The 19209-nt window shown below is 33.2% G+C and overlaps 3 protein-coding genes across 4 annotated transcripts; all 3 read left to right on the forward strand.

Moving 5' to 3' along the window:
* The first annotated feature begins 460 nt into the window (after positions 1 to 460).
* On the forward strand, positions 461 to 1540 carry LOC109045971 (C-X-C motif chemokine 11-6-like). Its single transcript, XM_042723415.1, has 4 exons — positions 461 to 610; positions 719 to 845; positions 958 to 1047; positions 1199 to 1540. The coding sequence occupies exons 1-4, from the start codon at positions 553 to 555 to the stop codon at positions 1266 to 1268; spliced, it is 345 nt and encodes a 114-aa protein (XP_042579349.1). The 5' UTR covers positions 461 to 552; the 3' UTR covers positions 1269 to 1540.
* A 3263-nt stretch (positions 1541 to 4803) lies between these two features.
* On the forward strand, positions 4804 to 9783 carry LOC109080649 (C-X-C motif chemokine 11-6-like). 2 transcript variants are annotated; one of them, XM_042724439.1, is made up of 4 exons: positions 4804 to 4928; positions 5038 to 5164; positions 5279 to 5368; positions 9449 to 9783. In XM_042724439.1, exons 1-4 carry the CDS (start codon positions 4871 to 4873, stop codon positions 9537 to 9539), a joined length of 366 nt encoding a protein of 121 aa, XP_042580373.1. In that variant the 5' UTR covers positions 4804 to 4870; the 3' UTR covers positions 9540 to 9783. The 2 variants fall into 2 exon arrangements, with proteins under 2 accessions (XP_042580373.1, XP_042580374.1); XM_042724440.1 differs by lacking the exon at positions 9449 to 9783 and adding an exon at positions 5520 to 5861 and having other exon boundaries at positions 4834 to 4928.
* Positions 9784 to 11324: 1541 nt separating this feature from the next.
* Positions 11325 to 16778, forward strand: LOC109045973 (C-X-C motif chemokine 11-6-like). The gene is made up of 5 exons (XM_042724441.1): positions 11325 to 11442; positions 11577 to 11703; positions 11817 to 11906; positions 12038 to 12112; positions 16455 to 16778. The coding sequence occupies exons 1-4, from the start codon at positions 11385 to 11387 to the stop codon at positions 12045 to 12047; spliced, it is 285 nt and encodes a 94-aa protein (XP_042580375.1). The 5' UTR covers positions 11325 to 11384; the 3' UTR covers positions 12048 to 12112; positions 16455 to 16778.
* Positions 16779 to 19209: the final 2431 nt, after the last annotated feature.

The following is a 19209-nucleotide window of genomic DNA, read 5'->3' on the forward strand; positions in this document are numbered from 1 at the left end:
GTTGGTTGTAACATGAGTGCCTGTCACTGTGTACAGTATCTGTGCTTTAGCTGCACAGATTGTGTTAATAAAAAGTTTAAAGTATTGTTACCTTAATTTATAAACAAAATGTAAACAACAGATGGTCACAAGCTTAAAACAGACAATAAAAGACATCAAATTAAATCCATTAAAATATTTTGAAAACAACTGAAATGCCCCAAGAGTTTTTCACTTTCAATGTTTTAGTACAGTAGTATTTTCACCAAATCATAATTCACACTGATATTCCAGTCTAATTAAGCAATATATCCTTCCTCATTCATGGAAAGTTATAAACAGGGTGCCCTAAGTCAAGGCTTCTCTCCATGATGGTTAAGGAGTGATTCCGAGAAATCGCAATAAAAAGAGAAAAAAGTGAGGAAGCTGGAGTACTGAAACCTAAAAAAGAGAACTAAAACTGAAGGGGAAACCCTGATCCTACAGTATTTAAATGAACTCCTGAAGTCCTTCAGTCATAATCTCACAGACCCAGACATAACACAAGCACAGTTCAAGGAGAGCAAGAAGACAATGAAGACTATTGCAGCTTTTGTTCTTCTCGTCTGCCTGATCGCTGTAGGGGTGAAAGGTGATTTTGAGCTCTGAGCATTCAGCATATCTTCAGAATGTACATTTGTTTATGGTCATGTTTTGCAGTTAATAGACTCTAATGAAATATATGACATTTCTCTTCCAGGACAGGACAGGTCTTCAAAGGGCAGGTGCTTCTGTGAAGACAAAGGTGCAAACATGGTTTTAGTGAAGAACATTGAGAAGGTTGAAATCATCCCTCCAAGTCCATCTTGTCGCAAACATGAGATTATGTAAGCACAGCCTACATTTGTATACAATCATTTATTTTCATTTTCAGTTAATTTGTCAACTGAAAAACAAACCCAGGTAAGATTCAGCTCATTGCTTTTTATTCTTTCATAGTGTCACTCTGAAGAATGGTGCAGGACGGAAATGCATGAATCCAGAGTCAAAATTCACTCAAAATGTCATCATAAAGGCTCTCGAAAAGAGGTGAGAATATATTTAAACATATTTACTCATGCTTCACATACACACTCAACACAAAGATGTAGATTTGTGTGGCAGAGAGCAATTTAAAAATAATTAATTCGTTGATTAATGGGAAATTAACCTAATTTTAACCTATTTCTGATCTTCACAGGAGCCAGCAGACAGCACCACACAGTACAACTGCCTCTGTGCCACTGAAGAACACCATGACATCATCATGAGAACCAACATCCTTCAAATGACTTCAGATGAAATAATATTCTGCCTCATAAGTTGGAGTTCAATATAGAAAAAAAAACTTTAAAAACTAAAAATATTTCCAAATGTCTAAGCTGATTAAATTATTTTTTATCTGACCACTGGGTTGTTTTCACAAACTTTTTCACAAATGTGTCATATGTACAGACTATTTTTTTTTTTATAATTTGCTTTATGATTGTATTTTCATTGTCCACAAAGATGTGTTAAATAAAGCTTTTATATCTATAAAATATGTCTCCTGACCTCTTTCAGAGTAGTTCTTACATTCTGAATACAAATGCATATGATAATCCATTTACAATAAGCAATAGTCTCATGGGCTAAAACACGAGGTCTGGGATGTGAAAACTCAGTGAAGTTTTAAAGACTGCTACTATTTTAACCAGTGTCTCAGTTGACTGATATGGCTGGTATAAAGACTTTTGCCAGTGCAAACTAATGTTGACTGCCACTGAACTGGAGAAAACCAATCAACTGAAAATTACATCAAGCTACATTTCCATTCCACATAATGAATTAAAACAAAATCTAGACAGCTACTTCCAACTGTGATCAGAAGAAACTGTAATAAAAAAGCCTTAAACGTCTTAAACATGGGGACATCTGCTCTGCTTATTGTTAGTTGCATCATCATTAATAGAAGAAAGAGTTTAAACAAATGAGTCTCTCTTGAAAAAGGAAGAGAGGAGGAAGTGATGGAATATAGTGAATACATGAACAAAAAAACAATTAGTGTTCACTGTTATTTATTCATTGTATCATTAAGAGCAGACATTGAGACCCCATACCCACAATATTTATATCCATGCATGCATCCATCCCTCCATCCATACATACATACATACACTGCCGTTCAGAAGTTTGGAATCAGTAAGGTTTTTAATATTTTTCAAAGAAGTCTCTCATGCTATTTTAGGCTGCATTTATTTGTTCAAAATACATGAAAAAAACTGTAATATTGTGAAATATTATTGTAATTTAAAATAGCACTTTTGTATGTGAATATTCTGTAAAATGTATTTATTCCTATGAAGCAAAACTGAATTTTCAGTATCATGATTCCTTAAGAAATCATTCTAATATGATGATTTATTATCAATGCTGGAAACAGTTTTGCTGCTTAATATTTTTTGGAACATGTGAAATTTTAATCAGGATCTTTGATGAATACAAAGTTTAAAAGAACAGCATTTAAATAGCAAAATAAAAATCTATTTTAACAATATATACACTACTGTTTAAACGTTTTGGGGCAGTATTTTTTAAAGAAAATATTTTTTATTCACCAAGGATGTTTTAAGTTGATAAAATGTTTTTATTCATTCATCAGAAAATTCTGAAAAAAGTATCACAGGTTCCAAAAAAGATTAAGCAGCACAACTGTTTCAAACACTGATGATAAATCAGAATACTAGAATGATTTCTGAAGGATCATGTGACACTGAAGACTGGAGAAAAGGCTGATCACAATTCAGCTTAGCATTACAGGAAGAAATTATTTTTATATTAAAACAGAAAAGAGCTATTTTAAATTGTAATAATATTTCACAATATTACATTTTTTTTATGTATTTTTTATTTAATTAACATTTTAAAATATTCAAATTGTAATATTTTTTAAAATGTATTTTTTATAAATCTTATTGATCCTAAACTTTTAAACAGCAGTGTATATATATTCTCAATATACTGTATTGATATGCCTGAAAAAGAAAAAAAAGAAAAACAGCTGTGTTTATAGAAGTAATTATACCTTTTCTTATACAGTACATTTTCCTATATTGATGACATTTATGCATGTCAGCATTTCCAAATTTTCATAAATCATAGTTTTTTTTTCAAAGACTTCAAAATAGAACATGCAATGCAAATTAAAAGGGTAGTGAGAACCACTAACAGCTGACCTCTATTAAGCTCTATGTTTTTTAAAAAAAGTGTAAGTCTGTATAGTTTGTGGTTTACATCGTCACACTGTGATTCAGCTGTCTGCACACGGCCACAGAACAACAACAGTACAATGTGTACAATAGTTCAATAAACAAGGAATCATTATTGAGTTATGCACATTTTAGATAAAATTTTGATTCTTAGGTTGGTATGCAGTCATCTCCATTGTCAGATATTTTACTAGAGCACAGCAGCATTTCAGTGGGGCTTGTGCAACAGTAAAAAGATCCAGCTATGCCCCTGTTTGTTGAAGGATTCAGTTGATTCATGGATAATCACACTTTTTTTGTAACTGAATGTATTGTTTTTTAACAAATCTATTGGAAAATGGTTCAGTGACTCACTTACTTGCTTCCACGCCACCTTCTGGCGCAATGTTACCTGCATAAAGAGTCACTGGAAACCCCTAAAAAGTGCACTTCCATAATGTACTTAAAGTGCTCTGTTTTCACGCACTAATTTTGTACTTAATATAAAAAATATATATATATATCTTCTTTAGTACTTCTTAAGATAATCTTAAGAACATCTATGTGTACTCAAATGTGCTATTTTGGGACACCATGAATATGAACTAAAATGTACTTTCATACTATCTTTGTATTTAAAAAAATTATTTAGATACCACTTGTAGAACACTTGAACAGACTTGTGTATGAAAGATGGGTAGTGGTAATAAGCCCAGTTAAGGATAATTAGATGTTCTTAAGATTATCTTTAGATTATTCTACAAAAGAATAATTATATTAAGTACAAAATGAGTGCATGAAAATAGAGCTCTTTAAGTATCTAATGGAAGTGCACTTTTTTTTCATTGCAAGAAAAATCTGTAGAAAAAACAGATAATATCCTAGCAAATAGGGGTGTTGGTGGTTGAGTGGCATCAGTGATTTAGAATTATATAAAATTTAATTAAAGCTGATTTCAGTAAAGAGTAGGACCATGTTTTCATCAAATTTGCAAATGAAACAAACTACAACTTCAAAGTCTAGCTATAAACTACTAAATCAGCAGGATTCAGTCAGACTGAATGCATAGAAATTGTTGGTTGCAACATGGGTGCCTGTCACTGTGTACAGTATCTGTGTTTTACCTGCACAGATTGTGTTAATAAAAAGTTTAATGTGCATTTTCTATATTTCTGTGTATTGTTACCTTAATTTATAAACAAAATGTAAACATCAGATGGTCACAAGCTTAAAACAGACAATAAAAGACATCAAATTCAATCGATTAAAATATTTTGAAAACAACGGAAATGCCCCAAGAGTTTTTCACTTTCAATGTTTTAGTACAGTAGTATTTTCACCAAATAATAATTCACACTGATATTCCAGTCTAATTAAGCAATATATCCTTCCTCATTCATGGAAAGTTACAAACAGGGTGCCCTAAGTCAAGGCTTCTCTCCATGATGGTTAAGGAGTGATTCCGAGAAATCGCAATAAAAAGAGAAAAAAGTGAGGAAGCTGGAGTACTGAAACCTAAAAAGAGAACTAAAACTGAGGGGGAAACCCTGATCCTACAGTATTTAAATGAACTCCTGAAGTCCTTCAGTCATAATCTCACAGACCCAGACATAACACAAGCACAGTTCAAGGAGAGCAAGAAGACAATGAAGACTATTGCAGCTTTTGTTCTTCTCGTCTGCCTGATCGCTGTAGGGGTGAAAGGTGATTTTGAGCTCTGAGCATTCAGCATATCTTCAGAATGTACATTTGTTTATGGTCATGTTTTGCAGTTAATAGACTCTAATGAAAATATATGACATTTCTCTTCCAGGACAGGACAGGTCTTCAAAGGGCAGGTGCTTCTGTGAAGACAAAGGTGCAAACATAGTTTTAGTGAAGAACATTGAGAAGGTTGAAATCATCCCTCCAAGTCCATCTTGTCGCAAACATGAGATTATGTAAGCACAGCCTACATTTGTATACAATCATTTATTTTCATTTTCAGTTAATTTGTAAACTGAAAAAACAAGACCCAAGTAAGATTCAGCTCATTGCTTTTTATTCTTTCATAGTGTCACTCTGAAGAATGGTGCAGGACGGAAATGCATGAATCCAGAGTCAAAATTCACTCAAAATGTCATCATAAAGGCTCTCGAAAAGAGGTGAGAATATATTTAAACATATTTACTCATGCTTCACATACACACTCAACACAAAGATGTAGATTTGTGTGGCAGAGAGCAATTTAAAAATAATTAATTCGTTGATTAATGGGAAATTAACCTAATTTTAACCTATTTCTGATCTTCACAGGAGCCAGCAGACAGCACCACACAGTACAACTGCCTCTGTGCCACTGAAGAACACCATGACATCATCATGAGAACCAACATCCTTCAAATGACTTCAGATGAAATAATATTCTGCCTCATAAGTTGGAGTTCAATATAGAAAAAAAAACTTTTAAAACTCAAAATATTTCCAAATGTCTAAGCTGATTTAATTATTTTTTATCTGACCACTGGGTTGTTTTCACAAACTTTTTCACAAATGTGTCATATGTACAGACTATTTTTTTTTTTATAATTTGCTTTATGATTGTATTTTCATTGTCCACAAAGATGTGTTAAATAAAGCTTTTATATCTATAAAATATGTCTCCTGACCTCTTTCAGAGTAGTTCTTACATTCTGAATACAAATGCATATGATAATCCATTTACAATAAGCAATAGTCTCATGGGCTAAAACACGAGGTCTGGGATGTGAAAACTCAGTGAAGTTTTAAAGACTGCTACTATTTTAACAGTGTCTCAGTTGACTGATATGGCTGGTATAAAGACTTTTGCCAGTGCAAACTAATGTTGACTGCCACTGAACTGGAGAAACCAATCAACTGAAAATTACATCAAGCTACATTTCCATTCCACATAATGAATTAAAACAAAATCTAGACAGCTACTTCCAACTGTGATCAGAAGAAAATTGTAATAAAAAAGCCTTAAACGTCTTAAACATGGGGACATCTGCTCTGCTTATTGTTAGTTGTGTCATCATTAATAGAAGAAAGAGTTTAAACAAATGAGTCTCTCTTGAAAAAGGAAGAGAGGAGGAAGTGATGGAATATAGTGAATACATGAACAAAAAAAACAATTAGTGTTCACTGTTATTTATTCATTGTATCATTAAGAGCAGACATTGAGACCCCATACCCACAATATTTATATCCATGCATGCATCCATCCCTCCATCCATACATACATACATACACTGCCGTTCAGAAGTTTGGAATCAGTAAGGTTTTTAATATTTTTCAAAGAAGTCTCTCATGCTATTTTAGGCTGCATTTATTTGTTCAAAATACATGAAAAAAACTGTAATATTGTGAAATATTATTGTAATTTAAAATAGCACTTTTGTATGTGAATATTCTGTAAAATGTATTTATTCCTATGAAGCAAAACTGAATTTTCAGTATCATGATTCCTTAAGAAATCATTCTAATATGATGATTTATTTATCAATGCTGGAAACAGTTTTGCTGTATTATTTTTTGGAACCTGTGACATTTTAATCAGGATCTTTGATGAATACAAAGTTTAAAAGAACAGCATTTAAATAGCAAAATAAAAATCTATTTTAACAATATATACACTACTGTTTAAACGTTTTGGGGCAGTATTTTTTAAAGAAAATATTTTTATTCACCAAGGATGTTTTAAGTTGATAAAATGTTTTTATTCATTCATCAGAAAATTCTGAAAAAAGTATCACAGGTTCCAAAAAAGATTAAGCTGCACAACTGTTTCAAACACTGATTATAAATCAGCACACTAGATTGATTTCTGAAGGATCATGTGACACTGAAGACTGGAGAAAAGGCTGATCACAATTCAGCTTAGCATTACAGGAAGAAATTATATTTATATTAAAACAGAAAAGAGCTATTTTAAATTGTAATAATATTTCACAATATTACATTTTTTTCTGTATTTTTGATCAAATAAAATAGCCTTAGTGAGCATAAGAGACTTATTTAAAAAAAAAAAAAAATTAAAAATCTTATTGATCCTAAACTTTTAAACAGCAGTGTATATATATTCTCAATATACTGTATTGATATGCCTGAAAAAGAAAAAAAAGAAAAAACAGCTGTGTTTATAGAAGTAATTTTACCTTTTCTTATACAGTACATTTTCCTATATTGATGACATTTATGCATGTCAGCATTTCCAAATTTTCATAAATCATAGTTTTTTTTTCAAAGACTTCAAAATAGAACATCCAATGCAAATTAAAAGGGTAGTGAGAACCACTAACAGCTGACCTCTGTTAAGCTCTATGTTTTTAAAAAAAGTGTAAGTCTGTGTAGATTGTGGTTTATATCGTCACACTGTGATTCAGCTGTCTGCACACAGCCACAGAACAACAACAGTACAATGTGTACAATAGTTCAATAAACAAGGAATCATTATTGAGTTATGCACATTTTAGATAATATTTTGATTCTTAGGTTGGTATGCAGTCATCTCCATTGTCAGATATTTTACTAGAGCACAGCAGCATTTCAGTGGGGCTTGTGCAACAGTAAAAAGGTCCAGCTATGCCCCTGTTTGTTGAAGGATTCAGTTGATTCATGGATAATCACACTTTTTTTGTAACTGAATGTATTGTTTTTTAACAAATCTATTGGAAAATGGTTCAGTGACTCACTCACTTGCTTCCACGCCACCTTCTGGCGCAATGTTACCTGCATAAAGAGTCACCGGAAACCCCTAAAAGGTGCACTTCCATAATTTACTTAAAGTGCTCTTTTTTCACGCACTAATTTTGTACTTAATATAAAAAAAATATATATATATCTTCTTTAGTACTTCTTAAGATAATCTTAAGAACATCTATGTGTACTCAAATGTGCTATTTTGGGACACCATGAATATGAACTAAAATGTACTTTCATACTATTTTTGTATTTAAAAAAAATATTTAGATACCACTTGTAGAACACTTGAACAGACTTGTGTATGAAAGATGGGTAGGTGGTAATAAGCCCAGTTAAGGATAATTAGATGTTCTTAAGATTATCTTTAGATTATTCTACAAAAGAATAATTATATTAAGTACAAAATGAGTGCATGAAAATAAAGCTCTTTAAGTATCTAATGGAAGTGCACTTTTTTTTCATTGCAAGAAAAATCTGTAGAAAAAACAGATAATGTCCTAGCAAATAGGGGTGTTGGTGGTTGAGTGGCATCAGTGATTTAGAATTTTATAAAATTTAATTAAAGCTGATTTCAGTAAAGAGTAGGACCATGTTTTCATCCAATTTGCAAATGAAACAAACTACAACTTCAAAGTCTAGCTATAAACTACTAAATCAGCAGGATTCAGTCAGACTGAATGCATAGAAATTGTTGGTTGCAACATGGGTGCCTGTCACTGTGTACAGTATCTGTGTTTTACCTGCACAGATTGTGTTAATAAAAAGTTTAATGTGCATTTTCTATATTTCTGTGTATTGTTACCTTAATTTATGAACAAAATGTAAACATCAGACGGTCACAAGCTTAAAACAGACAATAAAAGACATCAAATTCAATCGATTAAAATATTTTGAAAACAACTGAAATGCCCCAAGAGTTTTTCACTTTCAATGTTTCAGTACAGTAGTATTTTCACCAAATCATAATTCACACAGATATTCCAGTCTAATTAAGCAATATATCCTTCCTCATTCATGGAAAGTTACAAACAGGGTGCCCTAAGTCAAGGCTTCTCTCCATGATGGTTAAGGAGTGATTCCGAGAAATCGCAATAAAAAGAGAAAAAAGTGAGGAAGCTGGAGTACTGAAACCTAAAAAGAGAACTAAAACTGAGGGGGAAACCCTGATCCTACAGTATTTAAATGAACTCCTGAAGTCCTTCAGTCATAATCTCACTGACCCAGACATAACACAAGCACAGTTCAAGGAGAGCAAGAAGACAATGAAGACTATTGCAGCTTTTGTTCTTCTCGTCTGCCTGATCGCTGTAGGGGTGAAAGGTGATTTTGAGCTCTGAGCATTCAGCATATCTTCAGAATGTACATTTGTTTATGGTCATGTTTTGCAGTTAATAGACTCTAATGAAATATATGACATTTCTCTTCCAGGACAGGACAGATCTTCAAAGGGCAGGTGCTTCTGTGAAGACAAAGGTGCAAACATAGTTTTAGTGAAGAAAAAATGTTTCTGATTTTCTCAGGAGCCAGCAGACAGCACCACACAGTACAACTGCCTCTGTGCCACTGAAGAACACCATGACATCATCATCAGCACCAACATCCTTCAAATGACTTCAGATGTATTAATATTCTGCCTCATAAGTTGGAGTTCAATTTAGGAAAAAAAAAACTTTAAAACTAAAAATATTTCCTGTCTAAGCTGATTAAATTATTTTTATCTGACCACTGGGTTGTTATCACAAATGTATTTTCATAAGACCACTGAACAATGTGTCATATGTATGTCTTTTTATAATATGCTGATTGTATTTTCATTATCCACAAAGCTGTCAAATAAAGCTTTTATATCTATAAATTATGTCTCCCAACCTCTTTCAGAGTAGTTGCAGACTTGCATTCTGACATTCTGAGTGTAAATGAATATGACACTCCAATAAGCAATAATCCCATGGGCATCTAAAACACAAGGTCTGGGACGTGAAAACTCAATAAAGCTTTAAAAAATTGCCAAACAGAGCCTCAGTTATAACCAGCTTTTTTTGACTGATATGACTGATATAAAGACTTTTGCCACTGTAGATTGCCACTGCACCGGATAAATCAATCAACTGAAAATGACATACCTACATAAAGAATTAAAATTCAGCTTAGCATTACAGGACAAATTTTTTTTTAAAGTATTTTAAAATAGAAAACAGGTATTTTAAATTATAACAATATTATATTATTGGTAATACCAATAATTATACCAGTCTTATAAGGGGTTTTTCCCATGTTGATGTATTTCAATAAATCACTGTTTTGACTTTAAAGTAGAAGATAGAATGTAAAATAAAAGGGTAGTGAGAGAAACTAACCACTGATCTATTAACATCTATTTAAAAAGAAGTGTTGGTCTGTGTACTAGTTTGTGGTTTCCATCACCACATTGCGATTCAGCTGTCTGCACAAGGTCACAGTCTGATATTCAGAGCATACAATAGTTCAATTTACAAGGAAGAGACATACATTTTACGTACAATATTGTCAGTTACTTTTGACTATTATTCATCAGCTAAGAAAAATAAGCCACAGCAGATTCAAATGTCACATGTGTCTAATAGTGTTTCACTTGTGAATAAGTAGTTGACAGGAATGTTTCTAGCATTTCTTAATGTACCGGCCACAGTACCCCCATCAAAAACATTTCCTCGTATTTTTATACTCTTTTTAATACTATTGGATGGATATACATTTTCTTTACCTGTAGTACAGCGTCGTTTAAAAGCTGTATGCTCAAGAGTTTACCTATAAACAAAGGATTATAGGTAACAATTCACTTCCTCCTGCAACTCCTTTTGTTTTCTGCCTTGTAAAACATCTTGTTACTAACAACTCCAGACCTTTATGCAAACCCATTTGACCGACTCATTTATTCACAATCTGGCATCCCTAGTTCTGATTTAAAACAGCTGATAGAAAACACACATTACCAGGTTTGCACATTACATAATTGCTTATGGACATAATTGAAAAAGATTCTTAGGTTGGTAAACAGCCAAGCTATGTTTATGTTTTTAATCTTTTAATGGCCTAATGCTTTTCATTGCAATAATAGTCTATTATAGCAATTATAGTCTAATATTGCAAAATAATTGAATTCCAATTATAGTCTAATATTGCAATTATAGTCTAATATTGCAAAATAATTTAATTCCAATTATAGTCTAATATTGACCAAAGAAAACGATCATTCAACTGATTCCTTCCTCATTCTTGGAAAGGTCAAGTCTGCAAGAAAAGAAAGTGTTTCTGAGAAACGAGACAAATACAGATGCAGGACCATAGAAACAAAAACTGAAAAATTCTCAGGGAGGGAAAACCCCTTACAAAAGCATAAAAACAAAGCAGCTGGACTTAATCATACACAACTTCATTAACCAGCAATTAGGGAGGAGAAAACAGAAGATTAATAACATGAAAATCATTACAGCTGTGGTTATTCTAGGCTGCCTGCTTGTTGTAGAGGTGAAAGGTGAGTTTGATATCTGAACTTTGCAGATTGAAGAAATGCACATTTAGTTTTTCATACTGTGCATTTATATTGTGAAACCTTCTTTGCATGGCAGGATGTTGTAGATAATGGTAAAATGCACTTTTCTCCTCCAGGCCAGGCTAGAGTTCCGAAGGGCAGGTGTTTTTGTGCAGACAAAGGTGTGAACATGGTTCCTCCAAAACTGATTGAGAAGATTGAAATCATTCCACCAAGTCCCTCTTGTAAAACCCAGGAGATTGTGTAGGTGTATACTGTCATTTACATACCAATATTCTCTAAATATTGTACATCTGTTTAAATATTTTGACTGACATAAATAATAATGCAGTTTATTTTGTCTTGTGTTTTTCTAGTGTTACTCTGAAAAACAGTACAGAGCAGAAATGCTTGAATCCAGAATCTAAATTCATGCAGAAATACATAATGAAGGCTGTTGAAAAGAGGTTAGTATAAACCTTTAATATTCTTAATATTTATATTTTGTTTATACTAGATGTCCATACAATATGAATACTATTTTTTTTACATAATAAACAGAGAAGGCTCACTATCAGCTTTTTCTGATTATTTTTAGGAGCCTGTAGTAGAAATAGGAGAAGAAATAGCCTGCAGATGAATCCATATGAGCTATTGTAAAGTGAAGAACATAATATAGCTGCAAGCAGCGATGGCGGGCTCAAGCCATCAGCGCAAACGCCACCCCGGTGGCATCAGGTAAACTGTGCCCAGCAGGCACATGCATTTACAGTAATCCTCTGGCACTCAGGTTTTAAGGGATACGGCAATTAACGGGTTAATCCGAAGCATCAAGACTTTGAAATCACATACACAGAACAATATTCATTAAGAAAGTGAAATTAAATGATTAATAAACTATTTCTTCGAACCCTTGCTATTTTCTATTCTAATAAGAGTCTTGGCTGTGGAACACCTGTAATAGAGTTGGCTAGCTGGATGCAAATAAAGTCATGCCTTTTATTTGTTCCCTTGTTTGCTATTTCACATTCCTGTCACTGAAGCGTTGTGGCCAAAGACACAGAAGGTAACTGAAACAATGTGGTTTAAGTCCAGGTGATCATAAGGGGTCCAAGCACAATGGTTTGTGTAGATGATGCAGTTAAACAATGGACTTGTCTCTTTTCAAGTAAATTATTATGCGCACAACATGAAAATAGATAACAAATATAGTGTCCCTTCTTCACTTTTTCAGTAATGCGTGATAACTTGAGAAATATGTTGTCAATACTATTAAAATAAGATAAAAACGTAATGGTATTTTGGAGATGATAGTTTTTGCATAATTACTATATTGGGCTTTATTAAAGTTTATGAAAAAAGAATGAATGTATATGCATTTTTGATTTATTTACATAAATGAAACATTTTCAAGTCTTTGAACAGATCTTGAAGGTATTTGCTGTCCTGTGGCGCCATCGAGTGGACAACATTAACATTGTGCCCTTCATTTTTGAACAACACTATGAGAGGGGGCAATATTTTTTGATTGATTATAAATATTTAATGATTAGTTTACTGATAATATACCCACATTAAAATAGAATTTACTGATTCTGTATCTTATTTCATGCTTAATCATGAGTTTAATTTTCAACTTACATTTTTAAGCAGTGTTGAATGATTACTATGTGAGTTGCTAAATTTGTTTTTTTACTTTACAATTATAATACATAAACTATATAATGATGAAAAATACAACAGTTATTGTTTTCATAATATTTACTATTGACAATCGTTATTCTGTATTGTAAAGAAGAAGGTTTTTATGACAACAAAAATGGTCATTACTAAAAATTAAACACTAATTTAATTCATAGTTTTATTTTTCTATAGGTTAAGCACCTTTTTGTAAATATGGCTGTTTCCCAGTTTTATTTATTTTTTTTTTTGTTTGTTTGTTTTTTTTTTTTTTTTTTTTTTAGGATTTGCATTTAAAAAAATGAGCCTACTTCAAACATTTTAAGCAGCTTGAACAAAACCTGTTAATATTTATTATAGACCACTGTAACTGTCTATTATCTAAAAAAAAACAAATTTATTATGAAAATAAAAGTGTGTACACCAGTTAAACTGGATGATAAAGAAATTGCTAACAATAGTTTAATAGAGCATGTTTTAGGTTTATAGGTGCTTAGATGCAGAAATTTAATTTAATTAAATATAGATTAATTCTTGTTAGAGAAAAAAAAAAAAAAAATAATAATAATAAATACATGAATACATACAAAAAAAGCAGCCAAGACGAATGATTTTCTGTTTTTATAGATTAAAATTAAAGACAGAAAGCAGCTGGTAAATGCAGTCACTTTAATATTCAAATCCAGTATCATGATACACTTCAGATTTATTTCTCAACTGTTTATGTTCACGTGACTGTTTTTCGTTTATATTCGCCAAGCTATTATGTATTTTGAAATAACCTTGTTCTTGATTTGTTCGTTCTTGCCAGAATCAGCGTCCTCTGGAGCTCGAGAGATCGATGTTATTCTGCCCTTAGACAGTCTCGCGCTGTCAAATAGTGTTTCAATTTTCAAGTTTTTACAGCTCACAAATACCTGAATTTAGCTCTTGTTGTGTTCTAATGGGTGGATTGTGTGCATTCGCGGTAATATTTTATTTTAAAAAGCTCTTAAAACTATAAAAATGCTTTTATTGTGAGCTTGTGGTGAGACTGCAGGCGCTGATGCAGCGGTGATTTCTCTCTGGTCCTTCTCACTGATCTCTGGCCAGACATCAATTATTAATGAGATCTGAGCCGGTAATAATAACATATGTTGGTTCAGCTTGTCAGTGTGAATGAAACGTGTATTTATTTGTCCGTTCTCGCCGAAAAATACATCACACCGTGTTCTGGAGCGCAGAGCAATCGATGTGATGTTCAGCCCTTAGACAAAGAAAATCTCACAAGCACTCATAAACACTCATTTTCATCTCTATAATATGTTCTTCTAATTGTTTTTTGTTGATTCGCCGCTGTGTTTTAATGTAAAAGGCTGTAGTTTCTTTATGTACACTTTTTTTCCCTTCAAGTGTTCAGACGTCTCGCGCTGTCAGACAGGCTGCAGCAAATATTTCATTTTAACATGTTAACAGCTCACAAACATCTGAATTTAGCTCTTGGTGTGTTCTAATTGGCGGATTGTGTGCAATCGCCGTAATATTTTATTTTTAAAAGGTCTCAAACAAGAATAAACTCGTTTGTTGTGAGCTCGTTGAGACTGCACGCGCTGTTCGGAGCGGTGACATATCTCTCGTCTATCTCTCTGTTCTCTGTCGCCAGACATCAATTATTAATAAGCCCTGACCCGCTAATAATAAGATATGTTGGTTTAGCTTGTCAGTGTGAATTAAATTGATTTATTTAGTTGTATTTTTAACCGATTTAAAAGTGAAAACTAAGCGAGACTCCTCCCTCTCAGTCCCGGGAATTGCTCCTGTAGAGGCGCATTTTCTCTCAGACAATGAAAGTCTCAGCACACATACATTCCTCACACAGAGCCAAAAATCCATATTCAAATCAAAATAGCCGACTTCCTGTTGGTCGTAGCTAATGACTGTAAATTAGAAAGTTGTCCGTCTTAATAAGAACAATATATGTACCGAGTTTGGTGTCTGTAGCTAAAACTAAGCCCCCCACTTTTGACAAAAGGTGGCGCTATAGAGTGCCTCCTCCACGCCCTTTTATGACCTTTTGCCAGTGTCTAGCTATCATTAATACTGATATGTGTTCTGAGTTTCATGAAATTCTAAGCATGTTATCTGCCTCAAAATCAGAATATATTATACAGAAAAATATTCCAGTTTGATATGTTGCCATGGCAAACACTATATTAGATATCAATATCCCCTCAACAGTTTTACATGGGTCGTGTTTTGTCATTATTCTGATGAAGTTTGAAGCAAATTGAGTAAAAATAAGATGCTGAATTCAAAGCATTTTGAAAATGACACACTTCCTGCTGCCAGTTGGTGGCGCTATAATTTTGACTCCTAATAGTCACATATATGCGATCGGCATCATACAACGAATAAATTGATGAAGTTTAATTAAAATCAGGAAATGTATGTGGATGTTATTAGACACTTCCTGTTTCTTATTTCTCGCCATAATTTCAACGCCTCGCCACAAGCAAACCATTCGAGATATCAAAAATCCCCTGGCAATTTTGCATCCCCAATGTCTTGAGATCATGTTGACCAAGTTTGGTGGCAATCGGGTAAAAAACCTATGACAAGTATATCAAATTCCAGAGCATGCACTTTTTACATAGCTCTAAATAGCTGACTTCCTGTTGGGCGGAGCCTATGACATGCAATACGAAAGTTGTTCGGCACAATGAGATCTATATGTGTACTGAGTTTCATATGAATATGTGCAAGTATGTTTGAACTATACATCAACATTTCTGACTGTGTTCCAGGGGGCGCCGTAGAGCCCCTGTGCCACGCCCGGGTCTCAGCCTCTGCAGCCTCCTAATGGCCACAGATTCTAAGGTGTGTGCAAATTTTCAAGAGTTTTTGAGCATGTTAAGGGCCCCAAAAGCCCCCACAACTTTGACGAAAAATAAGAATACTAAACCCTAAATAGCCAACTTCCTGTTGGGCGGAGCCTATGACATGCAGTACGAAAGTTGTTTGGCTTGATGAGATCTATATGTGTACCGAGTTTCATACGTCTATGTGCAAGTATGTATGATATATGGCCCTCGATATTCCAGGGGGCGCTGTAGAGCCCCTGTGCCACGCCCGTGTATCAGTCTCTGCCCGGCCCTAATGGCCGCAGGTTCCAATGTGTGTGCCAATTTTCAAGAGTTTTCGAGTATGTTAAGGGCCCCAAAAGCCCCCGAGACGTTGGAAAATAATAATAATAATAATAATAATAATAATAATAATAATAATAATAATAATAATAATAATAAAAAATAATCCTAAGGAAAACAATAGGGCTCTCGCCCTCCAGGCTTGAGCCCTAATTATATCAGCACCCTACGATCAGTAACCAACATCCTTCAGACAAATCTTAAACTGAAATTTTGAATGTAGATCTTTCCTTAATGTTTGCTTAAATGTTTCCAAAATGTTGTGTTTGGAACTTGTTTTGTGTCTGATAAACATGATCATTAATCACTGTTGTGCATTTTAAAATAGTAATGCAAAACATGCCTGATTTCAGTGTGTCATACGTACAGTCGTGCAAAATAAAGGTTTTGTTGACATTTCAGTATATACATTATATTGTTGTACTTATGGTCATTCTATAGAGCATAGATTAAAAATAAACTAAATAAAAAACAAAATGTCCTTTTAAGTAGCCTGTTTGGAAGAAATATTATATTACTAAATCTGTGTAATGTGGACCTTAAATTTTAAATGTAAATTAAGGTTTGCACATTACGTCTAAGTCATCTTGAAATGACATTACGTCTAATTCATCTTGAAATGCAAATTGGTCAAGCTATGCACTCTTGAAAAAAAATTCTAAACAAATGTGTTCCTCAGCTTGTAACAATAGCAGAACCCTTTTATGTGCTAAAGAACCATGCTTTGAAAGTGCTATGCTGAACCTTAATGGTGTTATAAATAACTTTTTTAATGATAGTTTATTTTCATTAATATTGCTATATTAGTATATTTACATAATAGTAGTATTATCAATATTATTTTATATATTAAACATAAAAAATGTCAGTGCTCTTAACAAGCTATTACTTTAGCTGAATATATTCATAAATGACAATTGACGATGAACATGAAACAAATACATGAAGTATAACACAAAACAACAGAAAATATATGTGATGAAGAAGTTCCAGTGAAATATCTTCACAATCCTCAGTGATGCCTTTAGGTCCATTATTTTGGTGTAACTGAGTTTAGCTCCAACCCTGAAAAAAATCCCTCCCTCCAGGATCAGCGTTCCCCACCCCTGGTTTAGGGGAATGCTTTGGTTTTGGAACATTATCACATTCCAGGCACCAACAAAGCTTAAGTGTTGAAAGCCATGCCTCTCATCTGATCAATGTTAGGACTTATGAGACTCTCCAGATATGTAATTACATGGGACCAAAAGGCATTGTGACCAGTGTTGGGGGTAATACATTACAAGTAACACGAGTTACGTAATCAGATTACTTTTTTCAAGTAACTAGTAAAGTAACTCATTACTTTTTAATTTACAAGAAAATACCTGAGTTACTTTTTCAAGAAAGTAACGTAAGTTACTTTGTTTTCCCATTTATTAACTGACAAGTCTCCTGTTCCCATATTGGGAGAAATCGGAAGTATGGAGGAGTTGTGTGCGCTGTGTGAACATGATGTTACTGTAGTTCTAGACTAAATGTGAATGTGCATTAATTCATCCCACTCACAAAAAAACAAAAAACAAAACAGATTTAGTATTCATCAAAATTAACAAAACAGTGAAATGCAAACTCAGAATATGACGCAAACCTGCAATCTATTCCCATTTTATTAACAGTGTCTTTGCTGTTGACTTTTATTGTTCAGTTTAAACATTATTATTATCAAAAATGACTTTAGATAAACTAACAATTGTGCTTCATTGTTTTGTTTTTTATTGCTGAAGAGTGTTGAACCTTCTTCTCCTGTGTTCTACTGTACAGACGTGAATTTACTTTTCCTTCAGCCTGAGGTTTATTCATTACACTTTTTGGTGTGAAAGGGCTTTTACATTTGCTATAAATAGAACTTATTATATTAAAAACAATCAAGCCCTGCTCATATTTAAAAAGTAACGTGAAAGTATAGCAAAAATAATGTAACACATTACTTTCCATAAAAAGTAACTAAGTAACGTATTTAGTTATTTTTTTAGGGAGTAACGCAATATTGTAAGGCATTACTTTTAAAAGTAACTTTCCCCAACACTGATTGTGACGGAGGGCATCATTCCTGGCTGATTTCCCTCAAGCTTGAAAAAGGAAAGTAATATTTCATCCCCATCACTTTGTTATAGTAAGGGTTAATCAAACCATCATCTATTAAAATAAAAGGATGGTGCTCTGCAGCTTTCAGCCTGATTACATTTGTTGACAAGTCTGCACAGATGATGTTTGAATAATATATTACTAATTAACAAAACCACACAACCATGATGTGGATTCCTCAAGCTGTTATTCACTTTCATAAACAAGATATTACGTGTCAAAAGCATATCCATGAATTGCATGTTTACTTAATCTGTTAATGTAAAATATGGGGTAAACAGATTTGGCTTGCTGTTCAAAAAAAAAAAAATCTCTCTCTTTTCTTTCATTTTACCTCAATTCTGTGTACTAATGCAGTTTATAATTTTCATTTGGCATTATGTACTATAGACAATGACAAATTGCATGATGTTCCCCATTTGTAAGTCGCTTTGGGTAAAATTGTCTTCTAAATCCAAGATGCTCAAGCTCATAATCTTTTGCTGTTTGTCTAATATGATTTTTTCTTTTCTATGAAACTTAAAGCAGAGAACCACTGCTGTGATGGTAAGCTCTGGGTGGAAGGTGAGCATGGCGACTGATTTACAAGATAAAAATGCATCGGAGCATGAAGCCAAGAAAACATCATCTGTATCAACAGGTCAGTTGACTCAAATTGCCTTTGTCATCAGCTTGTCTGGAGATGAAGGACAAAGTACTCAACTTTGAATTCTAGAATTGATATAAAAAGGCCAAACCCTTTAAATACTCATAAAAGCATTGCATGGAATTTTTTTTTTTT

The sequence above is a fragment of the Cyprinus carpio genome, chromosome B5 (genome assembly GCF_018340385.1).
Source record: "Cyprinus carpio isolate SPL01 chromosome B5, ASM1834038v1, whole genome shotgun sequence".
Lineage (NCBI taxonomy): Eukaryota > Metazoa > Chordata > Actinopteri > Cypriniformes > Cyprinidae > Cyprinus > Cyprinus carpio.

Excerpts from the sequence above, each read along its gene's own strand:
- LOC109080649 (XM_042724439.1), top strand. The coding sequence starts at position 4,871 with ATGAAGACTATTGCAGCTTTTGTTCTTCTCGTCTGCCTGATCGCTGTA. Across the intron at positions 4,929-5,037 it reads GATCGCTGTAGGGGTGAAAG|GACAGGACAGGTCTTCAAAG; the intron begins GTGATTTTGAGC and ends TTTCTCTTCCAG. Across the intron at positions 5,369-9,448 it reads ATAAAGGCTCTCGAAAAGAG|GAGCCAGCAGACAGCACCAC; the intron begins GTGAGAATATAT and ends TGATTTTCTCAG.
- LOC109045973 (XM_042724441.1), top strand. The coding sequence starts at position 11,385 with ATGAAAATCATTACAGCTGTGGTTATTCTAGGCTGCCTGCTTGTTGTA. Across the intron at positions 11,443-11,576 it reads GCTTGTTGTAGAGGTGAAAG|GCCAGGCTAGAGTTCCGAAG; the intron begins GTGAGTTTGATA and ends TTTCTCCTCCAG. Across the intron at positions 11,704-11,816 it reads TGTAAAACCCAGGAGATTGT|TGTTACTCTGAAAAACAGTA; the intron begins GTAGGTGTATAC and ends GTGTTTTTCTAG.
- LOC109045971 (XM_042723415.1), top strand. The coding sequence starts at position 553 with ATGAAGACTATTGCAGCTTTTGTTCTTCTCGTCTGCCTGATCGCTGTA. Across the intron at positions 611-718 it reads GATCGCTGTAGGGGTGAAAG|GACAGGACAGGTCTTCAAAG; the intron begins GTGATTTTGAGC and ends TTTCTCTTCCAG. Across the intron at positions 846-957 it reads TGTCGCAAACATGAGATTAT|TGTCACTCTGAAGAATGGTG; the intron begins GTAAGCACAGCC and ends ATTCTTTCATAG.